General features: G+C 44.6%; 1 protein-coding gene across 6 annotated transcripts in view; it reads right to left on the bottom strand.

Moving 5' to 3' along the window:
* Window positions 1–15,896, bottom strand: part of LOC118291287 (partitioning defective 3 homolog) — a 289,475-nt gene that overhangs the window by 160,822 nt on the left and 112,757 nt on the right. For all 6 annotated transcript variants that reach the window (XM_035619432.2, XM_035619430.2, XM_035619429.2 and 3 more), the window contains exon 5: window positions 14,578–14,715. In XM_035619432.2, coding sequence (XP_035475325.2) covers window positions 14,578–14,715 — 138 coding nt within the window. The remainder of the gene's footprint in view (window positions 1–14,577; window positions 14,716–15,896) is intronic.

Here is a 15,896-nt window from a genome sequence, read left to right as displayed (position 1 = left end):
GGGAAATGTGTGTGTGTGTGTGTGTGGGGGGGGGGGGGGGGGGGGGGGGGTTCCCTCCGGAGTGTATCTGTGGCGTCAAGGGCTTAACAAGGACAGGTTCAGAGGTCACAGCAAATGGTGTGTTACTGGCCACCACCCCTCCTTTAGAGCGGAGCTCCACATCTGCGTGACAGCCTCATGTGCGGAACAGGCCTCCCTGTCAGACGATGTCATAGCTCCCCTACAATGAGCCGTCTGTGGCGAGCAGAACAATGGAGGCCAAAGAACAGGATACAGAAAATGCCTGCAATGTCTGTGGCGGGTTCGATGTATGTAAGAGTAAAGGAAACAAGCTATTTAACGAGGGTATTCATCAAAAATAGCTGCTGAAATATTTACAAAGACATGGCCTCCCTCCTGAATTGACCAGCTAAGAATATGAAGCGTTAATTGTGTTGTCAAACCAGCCAAAGGTAACAAACGAAGGTAATGTGTAGAAATATTCTGCCTGCAGTCGGCAGAGGTGTAATAGAGGAAGAAAAAAGCTGCACAGGGTTTCCCTCTCTGTCACAAGAGGTTAAGGAGCCATAATTGTACCCTCATTACCTCGAGTTAATGCAGTTCGACTAAACACTGTACAACGGAAAAGACCAAACAGGACTTCACACCACCGCCGCATTACACAAAGGTATTGACATGCAAAGACAAGCTGCAGGTAATAACTTGTAATAGTCCTATTACAGTTCCTTTGACCTCACAAAGCAATTATCAATACTTTTACATTTCAACCGCAGCCAGAAAATCTCGCTGTCTTCACTCAGCCCCTAAAGGAAGCTTTGTGGCTTTGGACACGATGTGAACAACAGACGATCCCGACATGTGAACATAGAGCAGCAGGCTTCACCAGCTGCTGATGGATGGCATATCCAGTGTGTAGGATGACCTGGTCATAGTTGTGTCACCATTTACCATACATGGATTATTCTTCATGTTACAATCGGCCGTTTATCCTTCCCACCCTCTCCTTTAGAGCAAACTGCCATTAGGACCAAATTAGGCCCCAAAATGGCCTCTGTGATTAGATTGACAATAACTGTTGCACCCCATGACCCAGCCCCACCCTCTCCACTACCCTTAACTCCTTCATTGCCCCGCAGCCCGTTGGACTCCATCGCCATTAAAACAACTCATATGTCACAATCACAGGGATCACGAGACACTTATTTACATTTATGTTAGCGATAGACAAAAATGGTAAAAGGCTGGGCGAGGAGTTAATCAGTGAGTGGATGATGACATGTCATAATTACCTCCTTCGACCAAACCACAAGTTCTCTAAATGGCACTTAGTGGCTGTCATCGGAGGCCAAAAACTGTTTCAGCACATTTCCTTATCTTCTTTATATTGTTATGATCTAAAGGATCGCGATGATGTAAGCTAATGGCCATTTCAATATGCGGTAACGAGGATGCATTGTGTTCGAGAAAAGGGAGTAAAACACAGAATATACAGAGAAGTGCATCATGTCCTCTTTCCGCGAATGTCGTACTTGCTTGGCAAACTATTTGCTTCGGCTCGGAGCAGAAACAGTGGATGTGACAAAAAGAAAATCAAAGCAGTGTGACCTCGGTGACTGCCATCTCCTGCTTCGAGTATGAGAGAGAGACAAAGAGAGAAAATATGGAGAGGGGTTATGATACTACAGCCCTGTGTTTGTTTGCCAAAGAGAGGAGACGAAGCAGAGCCTGTCCTCTGATGAGGACATGTGTTGTCTTTCATATTTCACACCCCGCGCCCATGGGCTCCAGCCTTGTTCAAAGGAGAGCACTTGCATTCCAGATTAGATGTACTATTGCTGTTGATAATGAGGAGACGGAGTCAAATATGCGTTGTTTTTCTAGGCGAAGGCAGGGGAGTGGGGCTGAGTATTAACAACCGGCTTTGAACTTAAGACATTTCCATGAATGCAGCTTTTTTAATAGGATTTTGAGCATCAAACAAATGCGATTACTTTATTGTGTAAAACAGGAAACATTCATCTTGTCAACGGCGAGACGGGGAAAAACAAATGATTCTTTTGTTTTGACCTTACCTGAAGAATAAATGAAAAGGGTACAGATTATACATTTAAAAAATACATTCTTGAGATTATTGATTCATATGAAAAAATAAAATGAGGATTTTTTTGCAGGTGATATCAATTGTATATTGTATTGCCAAATTTAATATAATCCCCTCATCCCAACACCTCCCTCTTATCAACATAAAAATCTCCAGCCTTTAAATCTGTCCGTCTCTGTTTTGTTTTTGGAAGGGTACGGCTTCTGGCTTATGAATGTTTGGACTCGGCTGTGGATTCACTTGAAGCAAATTACAGGGACAGACAGGTTCCTGATGCTGTTAAGCAAATTAGATCAGAGATGTGAGGCGGCATTTGTCCACATCAGGACAGAGAGCGGCAGGACGTACAGGGGGGCGGGGGTCAGGGACGGACAGCGCTGCGTGCGGCTGACATTTGAAAAAAACAAATGCCCCGTTTACTCCTCTCATTGTCCCTTTGTGTCCTGCGTCTACAATTTCTGTCTCTTCTCCTGTCTCTGCCTCCGTCGGTGTGTGGAATACATCATGTGCTCGCGCCTGTTTCATATCAGGCCTGGACTGATCTATCAATGACACAGCTGCCTATGCCTTTGCCCACTGCATCGTTAAATTGCACTTTAATTAAATTAGGCCTGCTAATTATGAGGGCTTAAATCAATCACCAGGTCAATAACACGGGCCCAAGGCGGACGGAGAGGCCCAAGACTTTTTTTCCAAGCCTCATCAATAACAGCCGCAACCGGAGCAGACCGCTCCTGTACCAGAGAGCCGGAGGTTCAAACGGGTAGGAATTACTGTGAATTGAGTTATCGTCACCGGCTTTTGTCCAGAGCACTTCTTGCTCTTACAGGCTCTGTGAATAATGTTGTTTGAATACAGTCGAAGTGTTTCAAAGAGTCTGAACGTGCGTGGCATTTTGCATTACAATAGCCCTTCAAAGGGGGCATTTTGCAGCAGATTTAGAGTTCCTGGTGCATGAGATATAGTTCAAAAGGGATATTATGTCTTTCCAGACACCTGGCTCGGGTGTGGGGACACGATTCTGAACAGATAATCCAGGGCGTCCAGTGCGCGGCCCAGCTGAATCCCGGGTCTTTACCCATGCATTAAAAGGAGCTCTATGGTGCTTTTCGCAGATTAATCATCATTTTGAGCTTATTAAGTGGGAGGACAGTCTGCTTTCCGCTGCTCACAATGTTTAATCCATCTTTCCAACTGTGAAGGTCAATGAGCGAATGTTACCCCGGTTGAAATAATAGTGGCTGTTTGAATTTCAACGAGAGCCCCCGTGGCCGGAGCTGTATTGTAATTAAGTACATTTTTAGTAGCCCCCGCCTAATATTATGTGAGTCAGAATCAAACTGCCTTATTGAGTAGCACGGTGGCTGCCAATAAACCACACTTCCTGCTCTGCCAAGTTGTCATGTGGACTATTAAATACAATATTTACTGAGATGCAAATGTATCAGCGAGTAATCACAGGGGAAGCACCGGGGAAGAAAATAGGAGAGCAGCTATTCACACAAGAATGTCATTCATCTCCTTTAGGATGTTTTAACACACTGTGACCTCAAAACCTAAATACACTGAACATGTAGAAGGAAGAAATGATGACGAGGGAATGAGGGTGAATGATGTTGAACTATGAATAATTTAGTGGAAAGTAAAGCTTTGGTACACACTGCAGCGAGTTATTACAGGGGGCGAGCGTCCTATTCCACAGATCAACGGTTGTTTGCAGCCTTGTTTGAGCAGGTGTTGGGGGGGGTGCAGTGTGGGACGTTCATCGGCGGCGGCGTGGGAGCGGTGGGAGGCGAGGTGGGGGGTGCTTTCTATTTCATTTTAATTGGAAGTTGACATTCTCGGATAAGGGGGGAGAGAGAAAGCCATTACGCTGAGACCTTGCACTCAGCTGGGGCTAAATGAACAGGGCCGTGTGGCGATGAGGGGCCTGTGGAGGACCAGTAATGAGGAGAGGTCCCAAAAGGCTCCAGCACGGCCACGACAATCTAGTGGACCCAGGACAGGTGGGGCAGAGTGTGGGAGGGCGGCAGGGGGGTGTGCTTCAGTGGAGGACAGAGGAGAAGAGGAATAAAAGGAAGGTGTGAGATGCGGTGAGGGAAATAACATCACTGTGATTTTGATATAAAGATCCTTTTTTGGGTTTGTATGTGTTGATGTGCATTGGGTTTAATCAGGATATCGATTGATGGACGCAGTGGGTTAGTTTGAGTTGATGGTAATTTACTTCCTATATGCAACAAGTGCAATCACCGAAGAGATTAGAACACGGCAAAATCAACAGCGTTTCCACCAACAACACAATTTGGCGCACGGATAGATTGCAACACATAAATATTGCACACGTCAGGACATGCACCTACAATATTGCCACCGAACACGCACAGGGCACGTGGAGGCACACTTACATATCAAAGTATCAGACACACGCAAACCGACATTGTGTTTCTCCGCTACACCATTTTCTAAATGGAAAAAGCTGTCAGCATGGTGCTGGTTGAAATCATAAATGCGTGTGGGAGTATCAGGGTGTGATGTGATGGAGCTCAGCAGGCGTGCTACTCTATGCAACAGTTCCCGTGCAAGCTGTAAAGCTGGAGCCTAAAGAGGAGGCAATTCCAGTGGAAAACCGCTGCGCCGGGAGAATCACCGTCCATGACAGCGGTGACACCATTATCACGATTTATTCCAAATTCAATGTGATTTTGCATGAAAAGTGAACCATTGTTTTTTTCAAAAATCTTAATTATCCTGAGAAATTCCTGACAGCGGTTGGTGCCCGTGTATTTGGCTGCAAGTGACACGGGAGTTTATCTATCACTGGGAACATCATGCTACCTCGATGAAAGTTACTGTCAAGCCCGATATCATTTGTCTTCCAGGGTGGTGAATTAATGTGTTGGTGTGAAGCTCCAACATCCAAGATTTTACATTTAGATAGCCAACAGCAGAGAATATACAAAACTCCCGCTACCCTCATCCTTGCCTTTGGGTCAGACCACATAATGAGTGAGTGGGAACGCTTCTCGCAGCTTCATGTCAACTATTTGGTATTTTCAACTACCTTGCAAGATAATAGCAATTTAAGTTTAGGAGGGACAAAGGGTGACCTAATTTTTTGGTGTGAATGATTATGTAATCTATCTTAAGCAAATTCAAAAAGCTTATCTTCCAACAGTGGCTGAACTCGGTCCTCCCCATCATATTTCATAAATCACTACTTTACTTGGCAAAGTTTTTCTTGACTTTGACTTACAAAAATCTTTCTCCAAAGTACAATAATGATGGGGTAGGGTAATGTTCAAGGGCAATTTGCCAGTACGTTTGACAGTTGACGGACACACTGGCGTGTGCAGGGATTGTATTGAAGGGTTGATAGCTCAGGCTGTCACTGTAGCTGGTTAGGGGTGTGTAATCAGTGTGCCGCAAGAATACAGAGATGCTAGGAGGTTTTCTCCACTGGTATTTATGAGGAACAACGGGCCCGTTTAGGTGTGTGGTTATGTTTCTGAATGCACACACATGCATGGTTAGCTTATGGGCAGCCAACTCTTCTACATCATCCTCTTCACCGCATCTACTAAATAAAACTATGAACAAGGGCTCTGATTGGCTGCTCTCTGCCACCCAACTGAGTGACTATTAATATGATACACAAATGTCCGCCACAAAAGTCCTTCAGCACAGAGATTGCCTCAATATTTCTACAATGGGACTATACTCGCTCTCACATAATCAATCAACCAATCAAATTTCCTTTCTATAGACCATATTCACAAATCACAATTTGCCTCGGCGCTTGACGATCTGTACAAGGTGCGACATCCTCTGTCCTTTACCCTCGACTATAGTGAGGAGTACTGTATGTATCTTTACAAGTTTTAGGCTTTTCTCCATCAAATGTTGTCATAAAACTAGCTAGATATGGCTCAGAATAAATGAATGAATCCGAATAATAACGATCTAGATCTTCATGGAAGGACCAGAAATGGTCTGATTGGCCCGCTACCGTCTCTCTCCTCCTCACCCGCTCCTTTTAGAAGTTTAGTTTCTATCCATCCATCTCCTTGGCTCTGAAATGAAACCACCCCATTCCTCTCCTCTCGAAATCCAACCGTGACCGCTTTTGTTCTCCGGCCAATGCAAATTAACACGGGTCTCTTACGGCCGAGATAGAAAAGCAGCCCATCTCATGTTTCTCTGTGGCCCCCGAGATGTGGATGTTTACTGTCGGTCGGGGCCTTATTACATTCCTTCAGCAACTTAAAAGCATTGCCCCCCCTAATGGGACCAATAAAACAGTGAGAAAAGCCCATTGTGACAATGGAGCTCATTGTGTCGGAGTGAACTCATTTGGCACTCAGTGGAAAGTGGGATAGTGTGGCACATGCTTTTAGAAAAGCAGCAAAGGAAAGAGAGGGTGAGAAAGTGGAGAGAAATCAAATAAATAGGAGTGAATGACTTCGCCCGGTGGGAAACTGGGCTGTGTCAATCAGCCAAGTCCATCAGGAAAAAGAAGAGCCTAGCTTTTGAGCTGTGGCTGTTGCAGAATATATATTTCATTGGCCTGTGTCTTTGTTTCCCTCTTGTCCTTTGAGCTGGTTACGGTGTAGCTCATCTTAGGATGACCATTTGAAGGAGATTTTTTTTGGGAACCAGCGTGCGCTCGGGTGTAATATTGACCATGCTCCTCCTACAAAGGACTCAACGCATCCCTCCAGTGCCACTGACACGGACACTGTCCGCTCTGAGAAAATGAAATTGATTCACCTTAAACATGCATGGAAGATAAGAACAGAATGTTTTCACTTTAAGAAACGGCGATAACCTCTCCCCGCTTTGTTCTTGGCTGCCCGAGCTGGTTTGCCTCCGTGCTGACAGCCCACTTTTATTCCCCGAAATCATTATTGTCTTCGGCTAAGGTGCCCCTGCACCCTGTGATTTGTGGCTAATGAGCTGGCACCCCCCTGCCCGTGTTCAATTATTCTCATTGAGAAAGTGATTTCTCACTCCACAGAGCAAATCGGAGAAGGCGAGTGCGTGAACTCTAATCAAGAATTAACACATTTATAACCAGCAGTGCAGAGAGGGATAACCACTCGGATAGTGTAGAGGTGATGTCTACTGTGCGTGGACAAAAAAAAGGAAGGGGAACACAAAAGAGGAGTAACAGTCCCTGATGATAACAGCTTTTCCTCTTTCATTGGAAAAAATCTGTTTGGTACATCCACTCATCCTCAGTGTTTTGAAGTGAGACAAGATAAAAGAAAATGAACAAAACTTTCTGAGCAGTAAGTAGCCACTGAGAAAGTGAGCCTGAATGGCAATCCAGCAAGTATTTTCATTTGATTTCATAACATCTTGATCACGTTACGCCCGTTTATTGTTTTTGTCGTTAACTTTTGTCTCTCAGATTCTTTTTTTTTCAGAGGCTTTTTCCTCTCTGACAGCAACAAAGACAATCCTGATTGTAAAAGTCACCATTTATTAAATCCCTGAGGGGAGTTTTCGCATATAAATGATCAAATTTGAAAGATGGCACAAAAGGCTTCCTCTTAATTGTCACTGCTGTGAGCCTTCTGAAGCTTGGATCAGTTAAACTTCACACACGTCTACACACACACACACACACACACACACACACACAGCCTGCAGAGCGAGACAGGTCCAACATGTTCAGGCTATAGCACAGCTGATAGAGCGTGTCGCCAACCTCCAAAATAAAAGTCTGCCGCCCTCTCTCCTGTTCAAAGGAGATAAGAAGAGAGAGATGATTTGCACAGTTTTCAATAACTTGAGAAAATCCAGAAAATGAAGAGTTGGGGCAAATAAGACACATGTTGTTTCAAGGGGAAGGAAAGGGCCAACGTGATGTGAAACTTTGTTGTGGGACAAAAAAAAAAGTAGGGTTTTCTCTGATTTCAGAGTAGAAGCAACATTTTCAGCTTTGTCTCTCTCCTCGCGTCCGCTGCCGACGGCCTCTTCACAAACTGTCCTTGGGAACTACATTTGTTTGCTGTGTTATGTGTTTGGGATTATGTTGTGAAAGTTGTTCTGAATTGCTAAGCAATTCTTTTTATCATTCACATTCGGTGTGTGTGTGTGTGTGTGTGTGTGTGTGTGTGTTAGTGAAGGTGAGAGTGGAGCCATCCTGAATGCTAACAGACAGAGAAGGCCAAGTGAGGAAAAGCTTCTGGGCAGAAAAACCTGGTGGATATAGTTGACTGTCGCGGTCTCAATATAAATTACACACACACACACACACACACACACACACACACACACACACACACAGACACACACACACACACACACACACACACACACACACACACACACACACACACACACACACACACACTTTTTACATTGTCTGACAAATTCACACTATGAGACATTATTGAAGAAAAGTTGGCTATTTGCTTGTTCCCAAGTTTAGATGTGGTTCTAAAGGTGCAATACGTAGGTGGATGCTCCAGGTCACGTTGTGCATATTTGCTGCTTTGTACTTCTTTGCTATTAATTTGTTGAATAAGAAAACAAAGGGGAAAAAACCATGCCAACAGAGAGACCTACAGTATGTTTTCAGAGCTTCTCAAAGCCTTTACATGTTGCCAAAAAAATGCAAAATGGCAATCACAGTTTCACTTTTTCAGTGCCAATGTTTTTTGCAGTGTTTAAGAGACAACAATTGTAAGATGAATACGAATAGAGATGATATTTAAAAGGATGAAATACACTGCTGTGTGCTCAGAGTCATTGTTGAATAAACAGCAGCTCCTACTGGTCAGGCCCACAGGGCAGCAATTAGAAAAGACGTGTCCAGTATATCTGCATGTGTTCCTCCTCTGCGTGTTTCAGGGAGAATTGAGAGGGTCTGGAGAAAAGCAAAGTCCCGTCTGCAGACACGGGACAACACGACAGGGCTGACTGCACCGCTCTGGAATGTGGGTCGCTGTTTGTCGGCGCGCTCTCCGCTGCACGGGGCGCACCCTTCGACCTGCTCTTCATCAAACTTTGACGCAGGCTTACCCAAACCATGATGCATGGTCGCGTTTATGCACACTGCATCCACCACATAAGCAGCGGACAGCGGGAGAGAAAGGACGGCGGATGGGTGAGGCTGGGGAGGTGAGCTCACCTGGTTCCAAGTCATTCAGAGAGACAGATGAAGACTGAAAGAAGGGCAGACTCCTAGGCAGGGTTTGGGGGTTAGCGCGGTTTCCTCTCCACGTTCAACTGCTCCAGCATCGCCTGCAGCTCGCCTCAGGGTCTGTACACTGTGTGGGCTTTACCAACAGGCTGGTCAGGAGAATGAACGCACTGAATAAGCTCACCCACCGACAACGGCAGAAAAAAATGAAATGCTTTACTTTTGTGAAGACGTGACTTCCCCAAGGTTTTTTTCCCAAAGTATTCTAATTTTAAAAAGTAAGTTTTATATTTATTTGTTTAGCCCCTCCATTTCAGGACTTACTCAAATGAAAGTAAAGCCATGGTTTGTTTTCTAAAATTTGAACTTGAATCCTGAAATAAGGCACTTCAGTCATTATGGAAGAAACAAGCAAAAAAAAAAGAAGCTTATATTTAAAGGGACATTCATGCATTTGTCATTATAGGGACTCTCACAGTTCGACTGGAAGTCTACACAGGCAGTAGTCCCTTGGAAATACCTGTAAATGTTGATGCCAGCATAGCAACGAGAATCCGCTTAGATACCAACCGGCTGCAACACTACACAAACAAAACAGACAAATAAATGTGACACACATTTAGTCCATATTCATACACCTGGACTTGCACTGTGCAAAGACCAGAAAAAACAGCACAACTGCCGGCTTCTGACTGAAGTGACAGAGGCAGAGGAAAAAAGGGAGGAAACTAACATTCCCGTTGACAAGCTCACGGATGGCAATCTGTGTTTGTTCGGTGCGGAATCTTTGATGTGAGAATATGAAAGCAAAGGAGTGTGCTCACGCTGCTCCCCACTCTCGTCTATACTGGGCTTGAAGTTGAACGGACTCGTCTTCTTTTCAACGTGTCTGCTCACTGATTTAGCTGGGCACCTCGCCACTTTGGGTTTCCTTTAAAACTCGCCAGACAAGGTGTCTCATTTAGACAACAAACACGGGGAGGCACTCCGACAGCTGGAGTCCTGATCAAAGATGTCTGATCAGAGCTGGTGCTACTCAGACATCTTTGGTTATGTAACTGTTAAGTTTTTTTTTCTTCTTTTTCTTTATTCTCTCTCTCTCTAAATGTGTTGTTTGAAACTGCCTTTTCAAAGTGGACTTCTAAAAGCCAAGAAATAACAAGTGAATAAATGAATAAGAGCATTTAAGGATAACTAATAGTTCAGAAAAACGGTTCTACTTATGAAACATGACCGTGACTATGACAAAATGTCTTCTTGCATCCAACTCTGTCTCCGTCCTTGTGAGCTATTTTACTGGGGTAAATCTAGGCCTGTGCAACATTGGAAAACATGACTACAATACTTTGTTCATGCAATTTATATTGGCATATGAAAATAATACAAGACATTTTCTCTGGATGACTTGAATACCTGTTGTTGGTCGACATCGTCCTGTTCTGTAGCCAAAAAAAATCCATACAACTACCAATGTTTTTCTTGCCACAACCAAAGCCTCTGCTTCAGTTCCATTTCTCGCTCATTTCCAGGTTGTGTTCGATGACCACTCTGGGCGACGCCTGCTTTGGTTGTTTGATATGAATTGTTCTCTGTTCATGCAGCGCCTTCGTGTCTCAACAAACTCCATGTACTCCGAGACCCCTTCAATCGGACTAAATTATTATATATAAGATCCACGTCTCTTGCAGATTGGTCATGGGAAATTAGAACTGTACGAGTTTTCCTTTACAAGCAGCAAAAATAAACATCATGACACGTTTGAGTTAATCGGCCTTTTTTGACATTGCACGTGCTGCGATGTGACTGGTACACATGCTGAGATTGCAACGACGATGCTGAAACGATAAATATTGCAGCTCCAACTAAATCCCCTCTCTGACTGACAGCTGGTATCAGTCCCGCCTCTGGTACAGCTCATGAAAATGGCCTCTGGTCCCTCATCAAGGCTGCAAAATAATACTGTGGGGAAGCACTGAGCCAGATCCAAATGTGTGTAAGCATGTGTGTGTTTGTGTGTGTGTGTGTGTGTGTGTGTGTGTGTGTATGTGTGTGTGTGTGTGTGATGCTGAGTGGGAAGGCCCATTAGCATTCATCAGTGGGATAACAGGCTGGTTAATGTCAGCTGTTTATGTAAACAATAACTCATAAGGCCTTGGCATTCATGGCCTGATGGAGCATGCTTTTCTCCATAACACAGTTGGCAGGGTGTGTGTGTGTGTGTGTGTGTGTGTGTGTGTGTGTGTGTGTGTGTGTGTGTGTGTGTGTGTGTAAACTAAATATAAAAATATCAACTCGCAACGAGATGGCCTTGGGATCAGTGTGTATGCTGAACATGTACGCTGCATTTTATGACGACAGCACACTGCGTGGTCCGAGATAAAATTCTGAGAGAACCACTCCCTGAGTTGCCGTTTCCCATCTGCAAACCTGTCTCGAGTTTAACACCTCTGGGTTCCCGCGGTGACGACAGAATCACAGATTGTACAGTCCGTGGTGTCGTGCATCCAAGTTCCCCAGAAACGCTTTGGTGTTTTAAGAATAGACATCGCATTCCTAATTCATAGCGGGGCGGTGGGAGGGCCTGGTTAAATATAAATGGTGAGGTAAAGCACTTTAAGAGTGCACCAAGTGGTACGGGGCAGAACAGAGCTGCTGCACACATATCGGCCATTAAAGGAAAAGATTTTACGCCTAGATTCTAAAGGTGCAGGGAGGAAAGGATGCTGCTGGAGCATCACACACACACACACACACACACACACACACACACACACACACACACACACACACACACACACACACACACACACACACACATACCTTCACACATGTACTGTACATATACAAAGTAATTAGTGCATTTATTCAGGAGAACAGAGACAAATGGTGGCTGTGGCTTTAAACTCATAAACCAGAACAATGCAGTACCGCGGATATAAAATCCATGATAAATTTACAACTGTTAATTGGTGTGATTTTCGAAAAACCTAGGCACACACTGTGTGTGTGTGTGTTTGTGTGTGTGAGCGTGCGTGTGTGCGTACAAACTCATTATCTCCGCCTGCGCTTCAGCAGTGATCTCAGTTCTTTATAATCAGCCCACGCGGTATATTTTTATCCAACAATCTCACAATTCGATGCTGCTGTGCCGCCTGTCCATCAAAACAGACAAAGAAAGCAAAGTATCAAAGTGTCACGCGTGGGCGGGAAAAGCATGCGATCAAGGCTGAGATACAGAGAGTGAAGCAAAGAAACAACAGGGCAATTACGTGCCCCTTTGAAAGCTACACGGTGACACCTCTAATGAGCGGATTCCTGCATGTTTTTGTTGAATCTTCTAATTCATACAACCGTCAGATTGCAGCGACTCGGTTAATAGCCACTCGTGGATTCTTACAATGAGGTCCTCCTGCTGATATTCACCAACTGTTTGCACACTGATGCTGTTATGACCCTTAAACATGAATCTCAGATTTTATTTCTTCTTCTCTTTCAGCCAATGAATTCTTTCCTACTAAAATCTAGATAAAACGAAATACAGACACAGTCAAATGAAAGACTCACACAGTTAGATGGAGGGTTTAGCATACAGCCCAGTGCCAATGTAATAGATCTCACGTAATAGAGTTGAATGAATAGTTTGAACTGATTATATCCACGTATGAATTAAAAGATGAAGATCAGATTTAATATAAATGAATCTGTGTTACAACTGTAACCAAACTACTGTGCATGATCATAGTCTCCACGTCTTCAGCCAATCATTCTGTCAGGAGATGCTGCAGATGCACGACGAGTGTAATGACAAGAAGCAGTTGGAATAAGTCAGGTCAGGTGACCCAAACTAACTTGTTCTGTAATTTGTGGCCTTCTATTACAGTAATGCTGTAATAGCTTTACACACATACTGCACTAAATGGGCTTGTTTTTTTTTTTTAATTGAATCGTTTTGAGCACACCCATTATCCAGCCAGAGAGAAAAAAAAACTGCAACAAGATTAAAAATGCATCCTCAAAAAGCACCAGCAAGAGAAAGACACCCAGACCTAGATACCCACTTCACCGTAGCCCATACTTCTACGTGACAACCCTGGCAAGAAAACATGGAATCCAATGTAGGAAGTTGAAATTTGAGCCATGGGCCACAAGTTTGCTAACTTGAATCTCAATCGGCACTTTTTATGTTTGAGCTTTCGTCACTTACCCAGTTGCTCTTGCATTCACTTTACTCTTCATCTCACCTCTACACGTTTCAGTCTGTCTCATTGCTCTGTCCTTATTCCATGGCATGAAAGGGAGATCAATTAAACACCTCCTACATGGGTCAGATCGGGTAGCTGAGGGAGCGATGGGCGAAGACTGAGAGGCAAACTCGTAGCGCCGAGCACGCGGCGTCTGACGCCTCCCAAGGTCATTGCAGTTCTCCCAGCAGAGAGCCTCTGTCACTTTTAATAACTTTTAAAGGGAAAATGTTCTCTCTCTCTTCTGACAGGCTGACGAGCAGAGGGACCAGTCACGGAGTGAGACAATCACAAAGTGCCGACAGAGCGAGGCGGTGTAAAGTGAGGAGACAAGCCTGCGACGACTGCGAGGGCACAGTGTTGCTTGAGAAAGAGAAACTGCCACGCAGAAAAGAATTTGTTGTCAGTCGGTGTCTTGGTTTCACGGTGGCTTGGGCAGTGAGCAGTCAGTGTCGCTGTAATCGCTACTCTGTTATCTGCCACTGCTGTGCTTAACATTGTTATGACACCGTAATGGGACATGATAGATTATGACACAACGCAGCATAGCATCAAATGTGCAGTCATGGATAATCTGCCGATAGAAAGTATAAATACAGGTGCCAGACATATTTGTTCATGCTACCTTAGGTGACATGTTGCTGGCACTCAGCAGGCCATAATATTATGACAACATGGCTGCCAAGTGAGTGTGAAAACTCTTCTTCTTTCCATATATATATATGATAATCTCCGCCTGACACACACTTTGAACTATATCCGTCCATTGCAACGCACAGATCCAACTTTTTTTTTTCCCAAGATCAAATTTGATCCCACAACTTTGGGTAGGCTCAGCGACAGCGAGTACTGGTCCAGTAGCAGTGTTCGCGCTGAAAGGTATACTGTCACACACAAATCAATTTTTATGCAATATAGTATGAGACTGTGGGCTGCTGTGGCCCACCATCAATGTATGAATGTAACAGGTAAACGTGGACATTTCACCCTTTTTTTTTTTTACAAATTTAATGAGGATTCCACACAGGAGGCATGCATGTTGTGATTTGGCGCTATCCAAATACAATCGAATTGAACAATACCTGCTCCTGCCTGTCGAGCCACTGGTCCACCATTGGATGGTTGGCACTCAGGGAGGATCGAGTCATCTCTCGCTGAAACTGAGTGGTCCAGCCGCTCGCGTCCCGTGGAAGACTCCGGTAGGCATGGGCTCCTCTGCCCTGCAGAGAAACAGGAGAAAGGTTTCGAGAGATTTACATCACCGGACGAGTTTGACACGGAAACCTGCTGTGAAATGATCATTTATTTTCATTTAAATTCAGAGACTGATCCATCATCCGTATTGTTGCCGTTTAAACTGACAGTTTAGTGGATTAGTGCTATCGCAGCTGGATGACAGGCATTTTGTGGCGGATGATTGGTTAGTTTGCCTTGGAGCATTGCCACACACCAAAACTTGAGTTTTTCATTCAAGTCACTCACTCCACTCCACCCTCACCCCTAACCCCTTCCCACAGCTAAACCCGAGCTGCTAACAAGAGGCCTCTTATAATAAGACGGCCACAGCTGAGCTCTTACATTACACGAAAAGCACCTTCCAAAATGCTCCTGCCAAGGTTGTGTCAAACGCCGGCAGATTTGAGCCGACTTATTACAATGGCCGTGAGCACACAAACACAGGCGCACTAGATTACACTCCAGACATTATGGCCTTGAAAGCCAGGTGATTGAAGGTCATGGCGGCTGAAGAAATCTGAATATAAGTGAAAGCAAACGAATATTAAAGAATCACTGTGGCGACAGCGATTCACCAGAGCAGGTGAACAGAATGACAATCATTGAAGGTTTGACGAGATATGAAGTGGCAGCTAGAGACAGAAGATGAGGAGTCACACAACAAAAGAGAGACAAAACTTACAAAAAATAAATAAATAAGAGGCTTACTGCAGAATGAGAGACATTACAAAGGCAAACCAAAACAAGTTATTCTCTGTGATTTAAAAAATAACAGCAAATAAAAAACCAAAAAAAGAGAAAGCGAAAGAACAGGAGACAGATCACTGTCCCCTGCATGCAGTAATAAGCCATGTGTGTTTTAGTGCAGCTCAATGTGGCATGACGTGGGCCCGAGGAAGCGCGGCAGACAGGACTGTAAAACTCAGCCGGACACGTGGGCTCGGCTGAGACGGCCCCCGATAGCCACCGTCTAACCTCTGTCCCCGCCGTGCAACACGCCGCGACAAACGACCCCTCTCCACAAACTTTTATGACACATCAGATCGTAAAATGCCTAGAAAAAACAGATAGTAGAGGCGTAACAGTAAATCAGCAGGCTCATATCCACCGCCTATAATCCCTTTAGTTGACCGTGCTAAGCGTGGAGGACCCAGAGTATGAGGCA

Source organism: Scophthalmus maximus, chromosome 21 (assembly GCF_022379125.1).
Source record: "Scophthalmus maximus strain ysfricsl-2021 chromosome 21, ASM2237912v1, whole genome shotgun sequence".
NCBI lineage: Eukaryota > Metazoa > Chordata > Actinopteri > Pleuronectiformes > Scophthalmidae > Scophthalmus > Scophthalmus maximus.
Note: the sequence above shows the minus strand (reverse complement) of the source record. Positions and strands in the feature narration are given on the sequence as shown.